General features: G+C 41.1%; 1 protein-coding gene across 1 annotated transcript; it reads right to left on the bottom strand.

Moving 5' to 3' along the window:
• Window positions 1-19,287: 19,287 nt before the first annotated feature.
• On the bottom strand, window positions 19,288-20,235 carry LOC113895498 (olfactory receptor 2V2). Its single transcript, XM_027546784.1, has one exon. The coding sequence runs from the start codon at window positions 20,233-20,235 to the stop codon at window positions 19,288-19,290; it is 948 nt and encodes a 315-aa protein (XP_027402585.1).
• Window positions 20,236-21,731: the final 1,496 nt, after the last annotated feature.

The raw sequence follows: 21,731 nt of genomic DNA on the forward strand, positions 1-21,731 counted from the left end.
AAATTAAGGAAACAATTCCATTCACCATTGCAACGGAAAAAAATAAAATATTTAGAAATATATCTACCTAAAGAAACAAAAGACCTATATATATAAAACTATAAAACACTGATGAAAGAAATCAAAGATGACACAAATCAATGGAGAAATATACCATGTTCATGGATCAGAAGAATCAATATAGTTGAGTGTACTACCAAAAGTAATCTATAGATTCAATGAAATCCCTATCAAGCTACCAATGGTATTTTTCACAGAACTAGAACAAATAATTTCACAATTTGTATGGAAACACAAAAAATCTCAAATAGCCAAAGCAATATTGAGAAAGAAGAATGGAACTGGAGGAATCAACCTGCCTGACTTTAGACTATACTACAAAGCTACAGTCATAAAGACAGTATGATACTGCCACAAAGACAGAAATATAGGTCAATGGAACAAAATAGGAAGCCCAGAGATAAACCCACACACCTATGGACAACTTATCTTTGACAAAAGAGACAAAAATATACAATAGAGAAAGGACAATCTCTTAAAAAGTGATGCTGGGAAAACTGGTCAACCATCTGCAAAAGAATGAAACTAGAACACTTTCTAACACCATACACAAAAATAAACTCAAAATGGGTTAAAGATCTAAATGTAAGACCAGAAACTATAAAACTCCTAGAAGAAAACATAGGCAAAACATTCTCTAACATAAATCACAGCAGGATCCTCTATAACCCACCTCCCAGGAAATAGAAGCAAAAATAAACAAATGGGACCTAATTAAACTTAAAAGCTTTTGCATAACGAAGGAAACTATAAGCAAGGTGAAAAGACAGCCTTCAGAATGGGAGAAAATAATAGCAAACAAAGCAACTGACAAAGAATTAATCTCAAAAATACACAAGCAGCTCATGCAGATCAATACCAGAAAAATAAATGACCCAATAAAAAAATGGGCCAAAGGACTAAACAGACATTTCTCCAAAGAAGACATACAGGGGCTGGAAGAAGCACAAGCTGGAATCAAGATTGCCGGGAGAAATATCAATAACCTCAGATATGCAGATGACACCACCCTTATGGCAGAAAGTGAAGAGGAACTAAAAAGCCTCTTGATGAAAGTGAAAGAGGAGAGTGGGAAAAGTTGGCTTAAAGCTCAACATTCAGAAAATGAAGATCATGGCATCTGGTCCCACCACTTCATGGGAAATAGATGGGGAAACACTGAAAACAGTGTCAGACTTTATTTTTTGGGGCTCCAAAATCACTGCAGATGGTGATTGCAGCCATGAAATTAAAAGACGCTTACTCCTTGGAAGGAAAGTTATGACCAACCCACATAGAATATTGAAAAGCAGAGACATTGCTTTGCCAACAAAGGCCTGTCTAGTCAAGGCTATGGTTTTTCCAGTAGTCATGTATGGATGTGAGAGTTGGACTGTGAAGAAAGCTGAGTGCCAAAGAATTGATGCTTTTGAACTGTGGTGTTGGAGAAGACTCTTGAGAGTCCCTTGGACTGCAAGGAGATCCAACCAGTCCATTCTGAAGGAGATCAGTCCTGGGTGTTCTTTGGAAGGAATGATGCTAAAGCTGAAACTCCAGTACTTTGGCCACCTCATGCAAAGAGTTGACTCATTGGAAAAGACTCTGATGCTGGGAGGGATTGGGGACAGGAAGAGAAGGGGACGACAGAGGATAAGATGGCTGGATGGCATCACCAACTCGATGGACGTGAGTTTGAGCGAACTCTGGGAGTTGGTGATGGACAGGGAGGCCTGGCGTGCTGCAATTCATGGGGTTGCAGAGTTGGACATGACTGAGCGACAGAACTGAACTGAACAAACACATGAAAAAATGCTCAATGTCATTCATTATCAGAGAAATGCAAATCAAAACCACAATGAGGTACCATCTCACACTGGTCAGAATGGCAGCTATCAAAAAGCTACAAACAGTAAATGCTGGAGAGGGTGTGGAGAAAAGGGAACACTCTTACACTGTTGGTGGAAATATAAACTAGTACAGCCACTGTGGAGAACAGTGTGGAGATTCCTTAAAAAACTGGAAATAGAACTGCCATACAACCCAGAAATCCCATTGCTGGGCATACACACTGAGGAAACCAGAATTGAACTACAATATTGTAAAGTAATTAGCATCCAATTAAAATAAATAAATTAATTAAAAATTATAATAACTAATCATAAACACCATTAAATATATACCACTATGAGAAAAAAAAAAAAAGAACCCACAGCCAACCATGTCAGATACTGACCCTACACCAAAACAAGCCAACATTAGATCCAGGATCCACTAGATCCCTTCCCCACAACCACCTCAGAATCCAGTTCTTCCTCAAATGAGCCAGTACTAACCCCCAAAGAAGAGAAAAAAGTGTAGAGGACATATTTGAAGATATAATAGCTGAAAACTTCCCTAATCTTAGGAAGTAAACAGACATCCAAGTCCAGGAAGCACAAAGGATCCCTAATACAATCAATCCAAAGAGGACCACTCCATGACAGATTGTAATTAAAATTGCAAAAATTAAGGATAAAGAGAGAATATTAAAAGCAGCAAGGAAAAAGCAACATGTTACATATAAAGGAACTCCCGTTCAGCTATCTGCTGACTTTCAGCAGAAACTTTACAGGCCAGAAGGGAGCATCATGCTATATTTAAAGTGATGAAAAGTTAAAACCTTCACCAAGAATACACTACTTGGACAGGCTCTAATTCAGATTTGATGAATATATCAAAAGTATTACAGATAAATGAAAGGTAAAAGCCCCTGTTGCAGCCTGATGGAGCAGAGATCAGAACCTGCCCCATGACTCGAGGGTGCAGCAAACTGCACCCTCCTGACTGTCCTAGTAAGCATGCCAAAAGGACATACTTGGGGTAGGACGTGCTCTCTCCTCCGCTTCACTGTCTGCCCCTGCGTCTGTTCCCATAGAAACAGAGCAAGACGTTCCTGATTAACAGCAGAGCCTTAACTTTACTCCCACTTTATGGTGTGCTGATCAAACTCCCCAGTATAGCTATTTCCTAATGATCTCACGTGATTTCTATCAATAAAAGTGAGGGCTGAAAGGAGCCATCTGGTCTTCCTGCCATGGAGAGCAGGAGGGCCCTCTGACTCCCTCTAGCCAAATTATGTGTCTGTCTTTTCCTTACGTGCTCACCCACGTTTCAGATCTTTCTCACCTGCTGTGCTGGATGCGGCAAGCCCCTTCATAGATCACAGCCTAGTTATCACAAACAGGCTTGCATAACTCAGTGAAGTTATGAGCCATTCCATGCAGGGCCACCCAAGACAGACGGGTCATAGTGAAGAGTTCTGACAAAACATGGTCCATTGCAGAAGGAAATGGCAACTGAGTCCAGTATTTGTGTCTGGAGAACCCCATGGGCAGTATGAAAAGGCAAAAATATATGACATCAGAAGATGAGCTCCCCAGGTCAGAAAGTGTCCAGTATGGTACTAGGAAAGAACTGAGGGCAGTTACTAATAGGTCCAGAAAGAATGAAGTGGCTAGGCTGAAGTGGGAATGATATTCAGCTGTGGATGTATATGGTGGTAAAAGTAAAGCCTGATTCTGTAAAGAACAATATTTCATAGGAATCTGGAATGTTAGGTCCACGAATTAAGGTAAATTGAAAGTGGTCAAGCAGGCGATGGCAAGAGTGACACTGACATCTTAGGAATCAGTGAACTAAAATGTGCAAGCATGGGCAGATTTAATTCAGATGACCATTACATCAACTACTGTGGGCAAAACTCCCTTGGAAGAAATGCAGTAGCCCTCATAGTCAACAAGAGTCCAAAATGCAGTACTTAGGTGCAATCTCAAAAGTGACAGAATAATCTCAGTTCATTTACAAGGCAAACCATTCAACATTACAGTAATCCAAGTCTATGCCTCAACCACTAATGCCAAAGAAGCTGAAGTTGACCAGTTCTATAAAGATTGACAATACCTTCTAGAACTAACACACACAAAAATGTGCCCTTTTCATCATAAGGATGCAAAGTAGGGAGTCAAAAGATACCCTGAATAACAGGTAAGTTTGGCCTTGGAGCACAAAATGAAGCAGGACAAAGGCTATCAGAGGTTTGCTAAGAGAACCCACTGGCCATAGCAAACACCCTTTTCAAAAAACCCAAGAGATGACTCTACACATGGACATCACCAGATGGTCAATACTGAAATCAGATTGATTATATTCTTTGCAGCTGAAGATTGAGAAGCTCTCTATACAGTCAGCAAAAATAAGACTTGCAGCTGACTATAGCTCAGATCATGAGCTCCATATTACCAAATTCAGGTTTAAATTAAAGAAAGTAGAGAAAACCACTAGGCCATTCAGGTATGACCTAAATCAATCCCCTTATGATTATACAGTGGAGGTAATGAATAGATTCAAGGGATTAGATCTGGTAGAGAGAGTGCCAGAAGAACTATGGATGGAGGTATGTAACGTTGTACAGGAGGCAGTGACCAAAACCATGCCTAAGTAAAAACAAATGCAAGAAGGCAAAGTGGTTGTTTGAGGAAATGCTGGACTGGAAGAAACACAAGCTGGAATCAAGATTGCTGGGAGAAATATCAATAACCTCAGATATGCAGATGACACCACCCTTATGGCAGAAAGTGAAGAGGAACTAAAAAGCCTCTTGATGAAAGTGAAAAAGGAGAGTGAAAAAGTTGGTTTAAAGCTCAACATTCAGAAAACGAAGATCATGGCATCTGGTCCCATCACTTCATGGGAAGTAGATGGGGAAACAGTGGAAACAGTGTCAGACTTTATTTTTTTTTATTTTTCTGGGCTCCAAAATCACTGCAGATGGTGACTGCAGCCATGAAATTTAAAGACGCTTACTCCTTGGAAGGAAAGTTATGACCAACCTAGATAGCATATTCAAAAGCAGAGACATTACTTTGCCAACAAAGGTTCGTCTAGTCAAGGCTATGGTTTTTCCTGTGGTCATGTATGGATGTGAGAGTTGGACTGTGAAGAAGGCTGAGCGCCGAAGAATTGATGCTTTTGAACTGTGGTGTTGGAGAAGACTCTTGAGAGTCCCTTGGACTGCAAGGAGATCCAACCAGTCCATTCTGAAGGAGATCAGCCCTGGGATTTCTTTGGAAGGAATGATGCTAAAGCTGAAACTCCAGTACTTTGGCCACCTCATGCGAAGAGTTGACTCATTGGAAAAGACTCTGATGCTGGGAAGGATTGGGGGCAGGAGGAGAAGGGGATGACAAAGGATGAGATGGCTGGATGGCATCACTGACTCGATGGATGTGAGTCTCAGTGAACTCCGGGAGTTGGTGATGGACAGGGAGGCCTGGCGTGCTGCCATTCATGGGGTCGCAAAGAGTCGGACATGACTGAGCGACTGATCTGATCTGATCTGAGGAAGCTTTAGAAATAACTAAGGAAAGAAGAGAAGAAAAAAGCAAGGGAGAAAGGGAAAAATATATTCAACTGAATGTAGAGTTCCAGAGAACAGCAAAGAGAGATAAGGCCTTCTTAAATAAACAATGCAAAGAAACAGAGGAAAGTAATACAATGGGGAAGACTAGAGATCTCTTCAAGAAAATTGGCGCTATCAAGGGAACATTTCATGCAAGGATGGGCATAATAAAGTACAGAAATAGTAAGGGACTAACAGAAGCAGAAGAAACTAAGAAGAGGTGGCAAGAATATACAGAAGAACTATACAAAAAAGGTCTTAATGATCCAGATAGCCATAATGGTGTGGTCACTCACCTAGAACCAGACATCCTGGCATGTGAAGTCAAGTGGGCCTTAGGAAGCATTACTATGAACAAAGCTAGAGGAGATGATGAAATACCAGCTAATCTATTTAAAATCCTAAAAGATGCTGTTGCTAAAGTGCTGCACTCAGTGTCAGAAAATATGGAAAACTCAGCAGTGACCACAGTATTGGAAGAGGTCAGTTTTCATTCCAGTCCCAAAGAAGGGCAATGTCAAAGAATGTTCAAACCAATGTGCAACTGTACTCATTTCACATGCTAGAAAGGTTATGCTCAAAATCCTTCAAGCTAGGTTTCAGCACTATGTGAACTGAGAAATTCCGGATGTACAAGCTGGGTTTAGAGAAGGCAGAGGAACAAGAGGTCAAAGTGCAAAAATTCATTGAATCATGGAGAAAGCAAGGAAGTTCCAGAAAAACATATACTTCTGCTTCATTGACTACACTAAAGCCTTTGATGGTGTGGATCACAACAAACTGTGGAAAATTCTTAAAGAGATGGGAATACCAGACCACCTTAACCTGTCTCCTGAGAGACCTATATGTGGGTTAAGAAGCAACAGTTAGAACCATACATGGAACAACTTACTGGCTCAAAATTGGGAGAGGAGTATGACAAGTCTCTATATTGTCGCTCAGCTTACTTAACTTACATGCAGAATACATGATGTGGAATGTCAGACTAGATGCATCACAAGCTGGAATCAAGATTGCCAGGAGAAATATCAACAACCTCAGATATGCAGATGATACAACTCTAATGGTAGAAAATGAAGAGGAACTAAAGAGTTTCTTGAGGGTGAAAGAGGAGAGTGAAAAAGCTAGCTTGAAGCTCAACATTTAAAAAATTAAGATCGTGCCATCTGGTCCCATTACTTCATGGCAAATAGAAAGGGAAAAAGTGGAAACAGTGACAGATTTTATTTTCTTTGGCCCCCAAATCACTGCAGATGGTGACTGCAGCAATGAAATCAAAAGACGCTTGCTCCTTGCAAGGAAAGCTATGACAAACCTTTTTGTTGTTCAGTCAGTCAGCCATATCTGACTCTTTGTTACCCTGTGGACTGCAGCACGCCAGGCTTCCCTGTTCTTCACCATCTCCCGGAGTTTGCTCAAACTCTTGTCCATTGAGTCAATGATACTGTCAAACCATCTCATCCTCTAACGTCCCCTTCTCCTGCCTTCGGTCTTTCCCATCATCAGGGTCTTTTCCAATGAGTCAGCTCTTCACATCAGGTGGCCAAAGTATTGGAACTTCAGCTTCAGCGTCAGTCCTTCCAAGGAATATTCAGGATTAATTTCCTTTAGGATTGACTGGTTGGATCTCCCTGCAGTCCAAGGGACTCTCAAGAGTCTTATCCAGCACCACAATTCAAAAGCATCACTTCTTCAGTGTTCTGACTTCTTCATGATCTAACTCACCTCCATACATGACTACCGGACAAACCATAGCTTTAACTATGCAGACATTTGTCAGCAAAGTGACGTCTCTGCTTTTTATTACACTGTCTAGGTTTGAATTGTGATGCTGGAGAAGACTCTTGAGAGTCCTTTGGACAGCAAGGAGATGAAACTAGTCAATCCTAAAGGAAAACAGTTCTAAATATTCATTGGAAGGACTGAAGCTGAAGGCTCCAATACTTTGGCCATCTGTTGCAAAGTGCTGAATCATTGGAAAAGACCCTGATGCTGGGTAAGATTGAAGGCAAAAGGAGAAGGGGATGACAGAGGATGAGATGATTAGATGGCATCACTGACTCAGTGGACACGAATCTGAGCAAACTCCAAGAGATCATGGAGGACAGAGAAGTCTGGCATGATGCAGTCCATGGGTCACAAAGAGTCAGACATGACTTAGCGAGTGAACAATAATAGCAACAAGATTTGTCTTGAGGTGGGTCCACTCCAGGATTACCCATGTAACTGTGTGAAGTCTTGCTGTCTCTTTACAGGGCTGGTTCACAATGTGACAGTTGGTTTCTTCCAGGGTGAGTGGTGCAAGAGAGTGACTACAAGCACCCTGCTACTACTACTGCTGCTGCTAAGTCGCTTCAGTTGTCTCCGACTCTGTGCGACCCCATAGAGGGCAGCCCACCAGGCTCTGCCGTCCCTGGGATTCTCCAGGCAAGAACACTGGGGTGGGTTGCCATTACCTTCTCCAATGCGTGAAAGTGAAAAGTGAAAGGGAAGTCACTTAGTCGTGTCTGACTCTTTTCGACCCCATGGACTGCAGCCTACCACACTCCTCTGTCCATGGGATTTTCCAAGTGTGGGGTAGAATATAACCTAATATTAGAAGTGACATCCCAAGAGTGCTGCTGAATTCTATTCATTATAGGTGAATCACTAAATCTAGCTCCAAGTTACTGGGAGAGCAATACACAAGGCATGAATATTATGAATCAAGGACCAATGAGACCATCTTAGAGGCTATGTACCTTAGCCTTTCACAGTCCATCTCAAATCTTGACCACTGATATAAATAATTTAGACTCATTAATTTTAACAAGTGATCTCTTCATTAAGAAGAATCGTGGTTTGCAACTTTTCTAGAAAATAAAGAATCAAAGACGTTGAGTTTGTCCATCTATCTCTCACCTGCTGAGAAGAAAAAGGCTCCCTGTCTGGTTCTAGTGCCAGGCTATTCACAAGCAGTAAAAAGAAATCTGTTGCATCCCACAGCACTCAGATTCATTTTTCATTCATCCTCATAGTGATCCTACAATGAAGGTACAGTGATTTTATTAAAATAGACCCTCTTTTACAGGTGAGAAAATTGAGGAATTGGCTGGATTGCCCAAGTTTGCATGGCTAGTAAATGCAAAACCAAACATGAGATGGAAAGTTCTGGAAAATTTAAATCATATCATGCTGTTTTTGAGCAAAAATGTCTTCACAAGGAGAAGCTGTCTAATCTTGGAAAAAATTATTATTTAGGAGCTTCTATTTTCACCTTTCTCTTATTCTTTGTTTACCCAGCATCCTTCAGATCCATAATACGGTCTCTAAGAAAAGGAGATCCTTTTGCTTAAGAGCAGTACTTGTTTCCTGTCAGATATAGTTCTCATCACAGATGAATGCATGATCACTTATGGTTATTAAATTCCCATATTGTGAGTTGGTTAGTATAAACAGAATTCCCCCAACCTAAGTGAAATTATATTTACATTTATGACCCTGTGAAACTTGGGGAAATACACTGGGGTGATGATTAGTAGGGTGAGGTGGAAGAGTCAAGAATCCATCTGCCTGCCTGTCTCTCCAATGGACACCAAAATTTCTACTGGATCCCAGACCTTCATCCCCATTCCCAACCCTAGATTTCCAGTTCCCTGCAGAATGTATACAATTCCTGATACTCAAACAAAAAACAACCCAACTGGTACTCCCATCTGCATATCCTAAAAAACTAATATCTCCTTCTCTTATCTTATTTCTTTAAAATAATACCACTGTCACAATTATTCAAGCTCAAAATGACCCATGTTGGATGCCCCATGCACCCTAATATAATCCCTTTCCTGTTTCTGTCAATGTGCCCTTAATGGAGACGCTTGCTTTTTACATCCCTGGCCTCTGCTTTCACCCCTTGCATTTCCACTGTCTTTTGAGTATCACAGTTTTGCCAGCATTCATACAATATCTCCAACCTGAGTGCCTCTTTGTCACCACAAGCCGCAGGTACTTCACAGTGTACCTCTCTGTGATCACTTCACTCCTCAAGACTCTGAGCAGAGATCCCCTTCTATCCCACTGAAGACCTATGTGGTTTGCTTTCCCTTTCCAGCTTTTTGTGCTAAACCACCTCTTAGGCGAGCCTTACACTCCACCTGAACTTACACCTGCAGCTTGCCTAACACTACTTTTCTTTGCCCCTTTTGATTTTACACATGCTGTTCCATTCATCTGTCATATCTTCCTTCAAACTCTTCCTCTGAAAACGTTGTTGTTTTTCAGGGTTCAGCTCAGATTTGCTTCTGCTATGAAGATGCCCTGATGGCCCTCATACACCAGGGGATCCCTTCCTCTGTGGCCTCCCACATCACATTCATTGACCCGAGAATGCACTCCTTAGGTTGCATAAGGTGTCTTTGTTTCTCCACTCAACAATCAGAGGGTTAAACCATCACCTGAAACTTAAGTCACTCAAGATGATGTCACTCTTGTGCTTATGATATGCCAATGGCTTGGCTGTGCTACATCTTATTCATATGGATTCGTTTGTTTGTTTACCTCTTCTCCAACTAAAACCTATTTCTTTATGCTACTGTTTCCAACGGGGTGATCTCTGGTTTCTAGCATAGTGACTGGCATATATTATGTTCTCAGTAAGTATTGTTGAATGATTAATTATAATATGCAGATCCCTCAAGAAACTAGTGTAGCACCTCTCATGCTTATCTTTTTCTGCTCTCTAACTTCATCCTTTTCTCTGGGTGTTAAATTTCTTTAAAATAGAAAAATCCTTTCCCTGGGATTTTAGTTACTGTCTTTACTTTTCTTCCTAGAAATCACACTGTAAAGAAGAAACCTTGTGTCTGTGATGTTCTTTCAGGCATGGGTTGACTCTATGTCTCATACCAGCCCTCCCCTTCAGCCTCTTCCCCCACTCACCTTTTGTCTTCCTGCTTTAGACTACTCTTCCACTTAGGAACCCTTTGCTGAGCACCCCAATCCAGACAGAAAGAGGAAATGAAAAAAACAATGAGAAATCAAGGAAAGAAAAAGAGAAGTAGGTCAAAGAAAGAAAACTGGAAAAAAAGGATGAGGAAAGATACTATTACATAGTGAATGCCTGCTGCTGCTGCTAAGTCGCTTCAGTTGTGTCCAACTCTGTGCGACCCCATAGACGGCAGCCTGCCAGGCTCCTCCGTCCCTGGGATTCTCCAGGCAAGAACACTGGAGTGGGTTGCCATTTCCTTCTCCAATGCATGAAAGTGAAAAGTGAAAGTGAAGTCGCTCAGTCGTGTCCGACTCTTAGCGACCCCATGGACTGCAGCCTACCAGGCTCCTCTGTCCGTGGGATTTCCAGGCAAGAGTACTGGAGTGGGGTGCCATTGTCTTCTCCAAGTGAATGCCTACCCTCCTTTAAAAATAAAAAAGTCACCTCTGCTTGAGGAAACAATAAGATGAAGAAATTCTGATAAGAAAGTAAAAATGCGGCAAAAAAGGTAGCAATCAGCAACAGAAACTGCAAGAAAGATAGGGGTGGGTGACAGGAGAAAGACCCTCACTAACCTTCAAGTGGATTTCCTGGAAGAAAAAGTATTCAGTGGGTCCCCTGTGGAGATTTCAGCATCAAATTCATTTTATTGTCCTCCTCTTGTATGTTTACAGTTATGAACTCAGAGAGGACAGGGAGGAACCCCCCAGCTCTGACCTCCTTCCTCAGCCTCCACCAACCTCTTGGCCAGGCTCCATGTCACCCTCAGGCTGCAAGCAATTTTGTAGCTTAGACAATGAGGCTCAGACAGTCAACAGTCTCCACTCAGCAAAAAGGAAAGGGAAAAATGGACTTAGTCGAGGAGATAGTGTTGGGCAGATGGAAACAGAGTCAGCATCTGTGTATCTGAGCTCACCTTCTGATGTCTGTCCACCTGCCATAGGTTGCCTCCCAGGCTGGGTGGCAGAACTGTCTCCCACTGCCCATGAGGTACTTAACACAGAACCTGAGTGAGGAAGTTAAAACTGTCTACTCCCAGGGGAGCCCTCAAACTCCAACCCAAGAATAGGAGCTCCCAAGCTTGCAATTAAAGAAACTCAAACAGGGAGCCTGGGGACAGGACCAGAAGAAGGGGCAGTGGGACAGTGTGAGGAACCTTGATCATGAGAGGGGCATAGGGCAGCCAGGGCACAGGAATGAAGGGCAAATTCCCTGGTGTTCTGCTCCCACCACAAACATATATCAATGGTTACTCATGACCTCCAGGGTCCACATGGAATCTACCTGTGACTGTCTCCCTGCCATCCACACTTGTTCTTTACCTGTCCCATAAAATCAGCCCACACTGACTGAGCACCAATGATATGCAAGAGCTTGGTGAGCTGCGCTTGAATCAAAAGTGAAGACTTAACACAGTCCTGGCCCTTACATTTTATAACCAAGTGAGAAGGAAAGAAAAGCACCTAGCTTCACTAGAGTCAGATGATAGTGTGGAAGCTGGGTGTCTTCCAATACTCTGTCAGATATTTCTGTGAGTTTACTGCCCTTCCCAGTTTTCTGTGGTCTAATTATATTCTGTCATCCCAGTATAATCATGGACAGCACTTCCTTTCACTCTCAGGGGTGTCCCAGGTTGGATGATAATTTAAATAGTCACTTTGATTTGTGCTTTATGTCCCATTGAAGTAGATGAATTTTCAAAATGACCAGTTCATCGGAAATCAAATCATCAGGCCATTAATTTCTGTCTTTCTTTTAACTCTTTGGTATATGACTATTTTTTAGTCTTTCATTTTATTTTTAAAATGAATTTTTATTGGAGTTACAATGTTGTGTCAGTTTCTTCTGTACAGTAAAGTGGTCAGCTATATGTATACACATACTTCTTCTTTTGCTTCCCTGGTGGCTCAGCTGGTAAAGAATCTGCCTGCAATGTGGGAGAAATGGGTTTGATCCCTGGTTTGGGAAGATCCCCTGGAGAAGGGAAAGGCTACCTATTCCAGTATTCTGGCCTGAAGAATTCCAGGGACTATACAGTCCATGGGGTTGCAAAGAGTCAGACATGAGTGAGCGACTTTCACTTTCACTCATTTAGGCCACCATAGAGCATTGAGTAGAGTTCCTTGTGAGACACAGTAGGTTGTCATTAGTTATCTATTTTATAAATAGTAGTATGTATATGCGGAGAAGGCAATGGCACCCCACTCCAGTACTCTTGCCTGGAAAATCCCATGGACAGAGGAGCCTGGTGGGCTGCAGTCCATGGGGTCGCTGAGGGTAGGACACGACTGAGCGACTTCACTTTCACTTTTCACTTTCATGCATTGGAGAAGGAAATGGCAACCCACTCCAGTGTTCTTGCCTGGAGAATCCCAAGGACGCGGGAGCCTGGTGGGCTGCCATCTATGAGGTCGCACAGAGTCGGACACGACTGAAGTGACTTAGCAGCAGCAGCAGCAGCAGCAGCAGTATGTATATGGCAATCCTAATCTTTTAAATTATACCACCACCCCTTTTTCCTATTTGTATCCATACATTTGTTCTCTATGTCTGTCTCTATTTCTGCTTTTCAAATAAGTTCATCTGTATCATTCTTGTGGGTTCCACATATAAGTGATATTATACAAAATATGTTTTTCTCTTTCTGACTTACTTCACTGTGTATGACAGACTCTAGGTCCATCCACATCTCTGCAAATGGCACAATTTTTTTCCTTTTTGTGGCTGAGTAATATTCCATTTGGGGCTTCCTTGGTAGCTCAGTGTAAAGAATCGGCCACCAATGCAAGAGACAAGGGTTTGATCCCTGGATCAAGAAGATCTGCTGGAGAAGGAAATGGCAACTCACCCCAATATTCTTGCCTGGAAAATCCCATAAACAGAAGAGTCTGGTAGGCTATAGTTCATGGGGTCACAAAAGAGTTGAACATGACTTAGTTACTTATTAACAAACAGCAAAACAAATATTCCATTTTATATATGTACCACATCTTATTTATCCATTCCTCTGTTGATGGGCATTTAGGCTGCTTCTATGTCCTGGCTATTTTATTTTATATTGAGTATTGTTGATTAACAATGTGTTAGTTTCAGGTGTGCAGCAAAGTGATTCAGTTATACATATACATGTATTTATTCTTTTTTTTTCAAATTCTTTCTCCACTTAGGTTGTTGCACAATATTGAGCAGAATTCCTTATATGACTGGTTTTATTTTCACAAAAACAATAAAACATGTTTTACCCACCAAGTTCTTGGGGCTTTCAGTTGGAGGCTGATATACAGATAGATTTGTTCAGAGGGCTGAGAGAAGATGATTGAAAGAAGAGCTGGGAAGACACAGGGAGATGGAGACAGAGGGATGTAGGAAAAAAATAGGCCTCTGTCAGACTGGTACCATGCAGAACACGGTGGCTTCTGAGGAAACCCCTTAGAGTCAATTCACACTTTCTGTTTTAACCTCCTCTGCTCACTCTGCACTACCTGGTGACCTATGCCAGTTCCCCCACGAGTTCCTGGTGTTTTCCCACCTCCACACTTGTTCAAGTTAATCTCCCACTGGAAGTCACTCAGCCTGCTTTGTCTTTTTTTATTGACATTTTTTTTTTCTGTAAAGACCCATCTAAATCTCATTGTTACTATTCTTACCTTCCAAAATTCACTCCGTAGCCCTTCAGCTTTTGTTATCTCTTGCATTCTATCATCTGTTTTTCATTTTTCAGTCACTAAGTTGTGTCTGGCTCTTTGCAACCCCATGGACTGCAGCACACCAGGCTTCCTGTCCTTCACTATCTCCCAGAGTTTGCTCAAACTCATGTCCATTGAGTCAGTGATGCTATCTAACCTTCTCATCCGCTGCCACTCCCTTCTCCTCCTGCCTTTAATCTTTCCCAGAATTAGGGTCTTTTCCAATGAGTCGGCTCTTTGCATCATTAGGTAGCCAAAAAAATGGGAGCTTCAGCTTCACTATCAGTCCTTCCCATGAACATGCAGGGTTGATTTCCTTTAGGGTTGACCAGTTAGATCTCCTTGCTGTCTGAGGGACTCTCAAGAGTCTTCTCCAGCACCACAATTCAAAAGCATCAGTTCTTCAGCACTCAATCTTCTTTATGTTCCAACTCTCACATACATACATGACTATGGGAAAAACCATAGCTTTGACTACATGCACTCTTGTAGGCAAAGTGATATTTCTCCTTTTTAACATGCTGTCTCTGTGTGGCATAGCTTTCCTTCCAAGGAGTAAACGTTTCTTAATTTCATGGCTGCAGTCACCATCTGCCGTGATTTTGGAGCCTAAGAAAATAAAATCTGTCACTGTTTTCACTTTTCCCCCATCTATCTGCTATGAAGTTCAGGATGACATGATCTTAGTTTTTTGCATGTTGAGTTTTAAGCCAGCTTTTCACCTCCATCAAGAGGCTCTTTGGTTCCTCTTCACTTTCTGCCATTAGAGTGATATCCTCTGCATATCTGAGATTGTCTATATAATTGGCAATTATTCTATTCTACCATGTGAAATCTGTTATGCATGCAGGCTCAGTTGCTTTAGTCATGTCCAACTCTTTGTGACCCTGTGGACTGTAGCCCGCCAGGCTCCTCTGTCCAGGGGGATTCTCCAGGCAAGAATACTAGAGTGGGTTGCCATTTCTTCCTTCAGGGAATCTTCCTGACCTGGGGATCAAACCTGTGTCTTTTAGTTCTCCTCCATTGGTAGGCAGGTTCTTTATCACTAGTGCCGCCTGGGAAGCCCTGGGAACTCTGTTAGGTTACTATTTAACCTACAGAGTGATCAGGTGAAACTTGATTGCCTATAGCCAAGAAACAGCTTTATGTTTAGCTGGGACTACATTCACTCCTAGAAAATCTTTCTGTATGTTTTATGGAGATAAGACTGATACCACAGCTGTCTGGGCAGCTTTAGGTTAAGTCTCATCCCATTTAATTAATAAAGACTAGCTTTCAGGTAAGCTATGATTAGGCCTGACACAGGTCACAGCTTAGATCTCCTAGCCAATCCAAAATTTTCACATGGCCCCTGCCTGATTGGGAGCTTAGGGATCCACCATAGAAAAGAGGAAAAGAATTACACTTCACTTTCTCCAACGCTTTTCATTCTGAGACTTATAGATCTCTTTTTCTTTTGTTTTCTGGGGTTGGATAAGAAATCCTGCTGGTGGGGCAATCTGTTGAAGAATATACATCAGTGTCATAGGCTGTTTAAATCAAAGATGATGTAATATGCTGAATTTCCTTTTTTCTTTTTTGGTGCTCAGTGTTTATGTTTGTGTCTTTGTTTTTGTACTTAGCCAAGTGAGAGACTTTATTTTTTGGGGCTCCAAAATCACTGCAGATGGTGACTGCAGCCATGAAATTAAAAGACACTTACTTCTTAGAAGAAAAGCTATGATCAACCTAGATAGCATATTAAAAAGCAGAGACATTACTTTGCCATCAAAGGTCCATCTAGTCAAAGCTATGGTTTCCCTAGTAGTCATGTATGTACTGCAAGTTAGACTATAAAGAAAGCTGAGTGCTAAAGAATTGATGCCTTTGAACTGTGGTGTTGGAGAAGACTCTTGAGTCCCTTGGACTGCAAGGAGATTAAACCAGTCAATCCTAAGGGAAATCAGTCCTGAATATTCATTGGAACCCTGATGCTGAAGCTGAAACTCCAATACTTTGGCCACCTGATGTGAAGAACTGACTCACTGGAAAAGACCCTGATGCTTGGAAAGATTGAAGGTGGGAGGAGAAGAGGATGACAGAGGATGAGATGGTTGGATGGCATCATTGACTCAGTGGAAATGTGTTTGAGCAAGCTCCAGGAGTTAGTGATGGACAGAGAAGGCTAGTGTGCTGCTGTCCATGGAGTCGGACACGACTAAGTGACTGAACTGAGCTGAAGTTTGGTTCTGTCTCTGTGTTGTATATGCTGCTGCTGCTGCTAAGTCACTTCAGTCGTGTCCGACTCTGTGTGACCACATAGACGGCAGCCCACCAGGCTCCCCCGTCTCTGTGATTCTCCAGGCAAGAACACTGGAGTGGGTTGCCATTTCCATCTCCAATGCATGAAAGTGAAAAGTGAAAGTGAAGTCGATCAGTCCTGTCGGACTCTTAGCGATCCCATGGACTGAAGGCTACCAGGCTCCTCCGTCCATGGGATTTTCCAGGCAAGAGTACTGGAGTGGGGTGCCATTGCTGGTCAATTATTCTTTTTAGTAGCTGCAAGGCTCAAGAATATGTTTTTATTTTTTGACCACTTGCTGATAGCTATCAGAAAAATAGTGAGCAAAAATTTACCCTTTTTGTTTGAGTTTGCAATTTATCCAGATGAGTGGACATAAATGTGGTACATATTCACAATGGAATACTACTCAGCCATAAAAAAGAATGAAATAATGTCATTTGCAGCAACATGGTTGGACCGAGAGATTATCATACTAAAGTGAAGTAAGTCAGACAAAGACAAACATCATATCACTCATATGTGGAATCTAAAAAAAGGATACAAGTGAACTTATTTATAAAACAGACACAGACTCACAGACATAAAAAAACAAATTTATTGTTACCAAAGGGGAAGACTGGGGGAGGGATAAATTAGAATTCTGAGAGTAATATATTCACCCTACTGTTTATAAAATAGATAAACAGCAAGATCTACTGTATAGCAAATGAAGCTATACTCAATATTTTGTACTAACTGATGAGGGAAAGAATCTGAAAAAAGAATATGTGTGTGTATATATATGTGAATCATGATATATATAATATCAATCAATCAATCAGTGGTTAAAAAGAAAATGTTTTCCAGAAACAGAAGTTATAACACAGAGAAAACATTCATCCATCAGAGAAGAAGTGTTGGGAGAGGGCTGGACCAAGAGGGGAGAGACCTGTCACTGGGAGTCAGGGGAGTGGTCTCACCTGAGAAAGAGACCAATGGTTGGGTCAGGTCTAGCTTTTGGCCGAGAAATTTTATTCTGTGCCACTCCTTGCTGCCACTCATTGCTCTCCTCTTTAATGGGACTAAGGAAAGTTGCTTCTGTTTTCACAAATCCCTGGAGACCCCTCCTGTGCCATATCTTCGTCTCCAGTCTGCAAATTGAACTCCAAGGGAAGGAAACCTCTTTGCAAAGTTCTCTGTTCTCAGCTGCTCCAGCAAACAGTCTCCTAGGGGGACATGGAGAAGAAAACTGGGGAATAAGAGCAAGGGAGTTCACCAGTCTAAGCCCCAGTTTCCTGCCTGCGAAAGGGATGTAATGTTGTTCACTATGAAATGTTTGTAGTGATATTAAACTGAGTAGACAATCAAGTCATTTCTCCCTGGTAGGTTCTCAGACTTGTAGTTACTATTAGTGCTACTGCCTCCCATTCTCTCCAAGCCTGGAAACAGAAAACAGCAAATACCTCCCTGTGGTTTGGTACAACTTCCAGAACCCAGTTCTGTCCTCTTTTTCCTCTGTGCATACAAAAAAAGCATTTTGTTCCAGGTAAAGATAATTTTATTGCAAATGTGTACAAGAACTGGTATAGAGTTTAGCTAGGTGGATACAAGTAATACCAATAGTTCAATTAAAAACATTTAAAAACAAGTTTACAAATAGGAGATCTAATTCTCTGATTTATTTCTTCTTACTCCCCCAAAGGAGAAATAGTATCATCAACTTTGCTATGTTAGGAACTAAAACAAAAAGTGGCAATTTTATTGGAGGATTTTATATATACAACACTTAAAGATGACTTTTCTATGTGTCATGCACTGTGAATATACAAACGAACCAATATTTACCACTTTCCTCATGAATCTCACTTTATTCTTGAAGAATATGACTTTAAGAATCTTTATAAAGTTCTCAGTTACATAGAGTGAAGAGTGAGATTTTATTAGCTTTATTTGGTCATCTAGAAGCATTTCATCAAAGACACTAGCGTGAGACAATATATTAATAGGAAAAAAATGGATATCTACGTATACTCATAAAGAATATATGTGCCTGGTACATTGTAGGCTATAAATCAGTGGTAGAGATTACCAGTAAGAGTTAAGGAGTTCTTGTTTTATATATATATATCCAGTTCATTTCAGTCTCTCAGTTGGGTCTGACTCTTTGTGATCCCATGGACTACAGTACACCAGGCCTTCCTGCCCATCACCAACTCCCAAAGCTTGCTCAAACTCATGTCCATATATATAACAGACATATATATATATAACAGACTTGTGGTTGCCTTGGAGGAGAGGGAGACAGTGAGACATGGATTAGGAGTTTGGAATTAGCAGATGCAAACTATTATATAGAGTGGATTAACAACAAGATCCTACTGTATGGCACAGGGAACTATATTCAATATGCTGTAATAAACTGAAATGAAAAAGAACATATATATATATATATGTACATATGTATAATTGAATCACTTGGCTGTACAGCAGAAATTGACACAACTTTGTAAATCAACTATGCTTCAATAAATTTAAAAAAAAACAGTTAAGGAGTGCAGCTTGAGGCATTCTCTGACTGTAGAAGTAAATCCAGTTTTAAATACTAAGTGATAGCAATCCTAGAGCCTACTTATACACAGTACTTGAGCTTACAAAGTTCTGCACTTCATTTCAATGTATTCTCAAAAAAAAAAAAATTAATCCAAAAAGATTGAGAGGAGGGAAGCTGGTGTTTTACCAGAGATAGAAAGTATTACTTTGGAGTTTAAAAGACACCTCCATAAAACTTCAGGGTCATGAGCCTCATTATTAATGAGAAAACCAAGACTCAGATAGAAAATTATGTAACATCACAAAGCCAGGAGTGGCAGAGTCAGGCACAAAATACCCTAACTCTTCAGTGCTGGTTGACAGTCCTGCAATGGTCCAGCCCTTTTCTCAGGGCTCCCATCACCTCCCGATTTCTTAAGCTATAAATGAGGGGGTTCAGCATAGGAGTAAGGACTGTGTAGAAGATAGAGACCACCTTGTCATGGCTTGGGGCCCGGTAGCGCTTAGGTCTCAGGTAGATGAACATGGCTGCCCCATAGAAGAGGAACACAGCTGTCAGGTGGGAGGAACATGTGGCAAGAGCCTTTCTGACAGCCTGAGCAGAATGCATGTGGAGCACAGTTCTCAGGATACGAGCATAGGAGGCCACAATGATGGAGAAAGGAAGAAACAGCATGAAGACACAGCAAGCAAATATCACATTCTCAAAAATGGATGTGTCTATACAGGCCAGCTTTAACAAGGATAACATCTCACAAAAGAAGTGGTCCACCTCCCTCAAGCCACAGTATGGAAATGTCATTACTACCACCATCTGGATCAAACCATCTGTTATCCCAAAGACCCAAGAGCTCCCAACAATTTGGAGACAGACCCTCTGACTCATGAGGATGGGATAGTGAAGTGGGTGGCTAATGGCCACATACCGATCATAAGCCATGAGTCCTAGCAAGAGCCCTTCAGAGCCCACAAGACAGACAAAAAGGCCAATTTGCATGCCACAACCTACAAAGGAGATGGACTTCCTGCCAGACAGGAAGTTGGCCGCCATCTTGGGCACATTGGTACAAACCAACATGAGATCCATGAAGGAGAGCTGACTAAGGAAGAAGTACATGGGTGTATGAAGTTGAGGATCCATGAAGATGAGGAAGATGAGGAGGACATTCCCACAGAGGGCCACTATGAAGACCATCATGACTGCTGAGAAAAGAACAAGGTCAGTGGAACTGTGGGAAAAGATGCCCAAGAGGACAAAGTCATCTGAAGATGATTGATTCAACCATATCTCCATGGCTCAGCTGATGTTCCTGGTCACCTGAGAACATGGACAAAAATTATTGAATTGACTGACATATCTTTATTGGCAGAAAAGTCATAAGACCAATGGGGAAAATAAATGATTGGTGCCCAAACCTCAAAAGAACAATGAGGTCTTAGATATAGAGAATAAACTAGTGGTTACTGGTGGGGAGAGAGAGGGTAGGAGGGGCAATATAGGGGTAGGAAAGTGAGAAGTACAAACTATAGGTGTAAAATAAACTACAAGGATATATTGTGCAACATGAAAATATAGCCAATATTTTATAATAACTACAAATGGAAATAATCTTTAAAAATTATAAATTATATTGTATATCTGTAATTTATATAATATTGTACAGCAACTATATTTCAATTAAAAAAAAACAAACAAACAGTGTGGTCTTCAGTTGCAGTGAGATTTTTAAAATAACCCCAGGATCAGGGACTCAATAAAACTTGGCTGATAAAAATTCAAACTAATACCCTCAGTTATCCTAAGTAGAAATCCAAGAGCTTTCTTGTAAAATCTTTATAATTAATGTCTTCCACATGGATTGAACCATTTACTCACAGTCTGATGAAATTTCTAATTAATTCATTTGGAGCACATCAAAGAAAACTGGATTTCTCTTGATTTTGGACAGGATTTTTTTTTTCTAAATATGTTATATAGAAGGGAACCAGAGACATGGCCTGATTTTACACTGACAAATTTGAAATCAAGAAATAAAAATTGTGCATATTTATTTATTTTCCCCGCTGCCTCTTTGTTTTTTTTTTTTTAATTTATTTTATTTTTTAACTTTACAATATTGACACTGCCTTGATGATAATGACAATATCTGAACCCAAGGAAAATAAAATAAATGATTATAAGCAATTGAATGAAAAGCATTATAATATTCTGACCACAAATTTGCTGTCCTTATGTTCTCACCAGGATAACCTTGTCTTCGTTTTCAAAGTCATTTCCAGCTTTTAGATTTCACCCTCTTCTCTCTCATCAGCCACCTTCTTTTTAAAAAATATATTTATTTTTAACTGGAGGATAACATCAGCATGAACCAGCTATACATATATATTTTTTTCCCTCCCTCTTGAACCTCCTTCCCACTGCCCACCCATCCCACCCCTCTAGGTTATCAGTCACCTTCAAATATCACCTGTTGCTTTGTCCATCCAGGGCTGTACATTCAAGGCAGGCATTTTCATGGCTCTACCAGTAGCAAAGCAGTACAGAATTTTCTCTTTAAATTTGTATTAACTGTATAGTGCCATGAAGCAAATAACTCCAAATTTACAACTTGAAATAATACAGGGAAAACAATGATAATTTCACAGTTTCTGTGGGCCAGAAATGAGGGTGCAACTTAGTTGTCGCTGACATAAAAGATTTCACATGAGGTTACCCTGAAACGGTCAGCCAGGCTGCAGTCTTCTCAAGACATGTGTGGAGGAGGTTCTACTCCAAGGTCACTCACGTGG

The sequence above is a fragment of the Bos indicus x Bos taurus genome, chromosome 7, assembly GCF_003369695.1.
Source record: "Bos indicus x Bos taurus breed Angus x Brahman F1 hybrid chromosome 7, Bos_hybrid_MaternalHap_v2.0, whole genome shotgun sequence".
In the NCBI taxonomy this organism is placed as follows: Eukaryota; Metazoa; Chordata; class Mammalia; order Artiodactyla; family Bovidae; genus Bos; species Bos indicus x Bos taurus.

Bases quoted from the DNA above. Each gene is read 5' to 3' on its own strand.
- LOC113895498 (XM_027546784.1), bottom strand. From the start codon at position 20,235: ATGGAGATATGGTTGAATCAATCATCTTCAGATGACTTTGTCCTCTTG.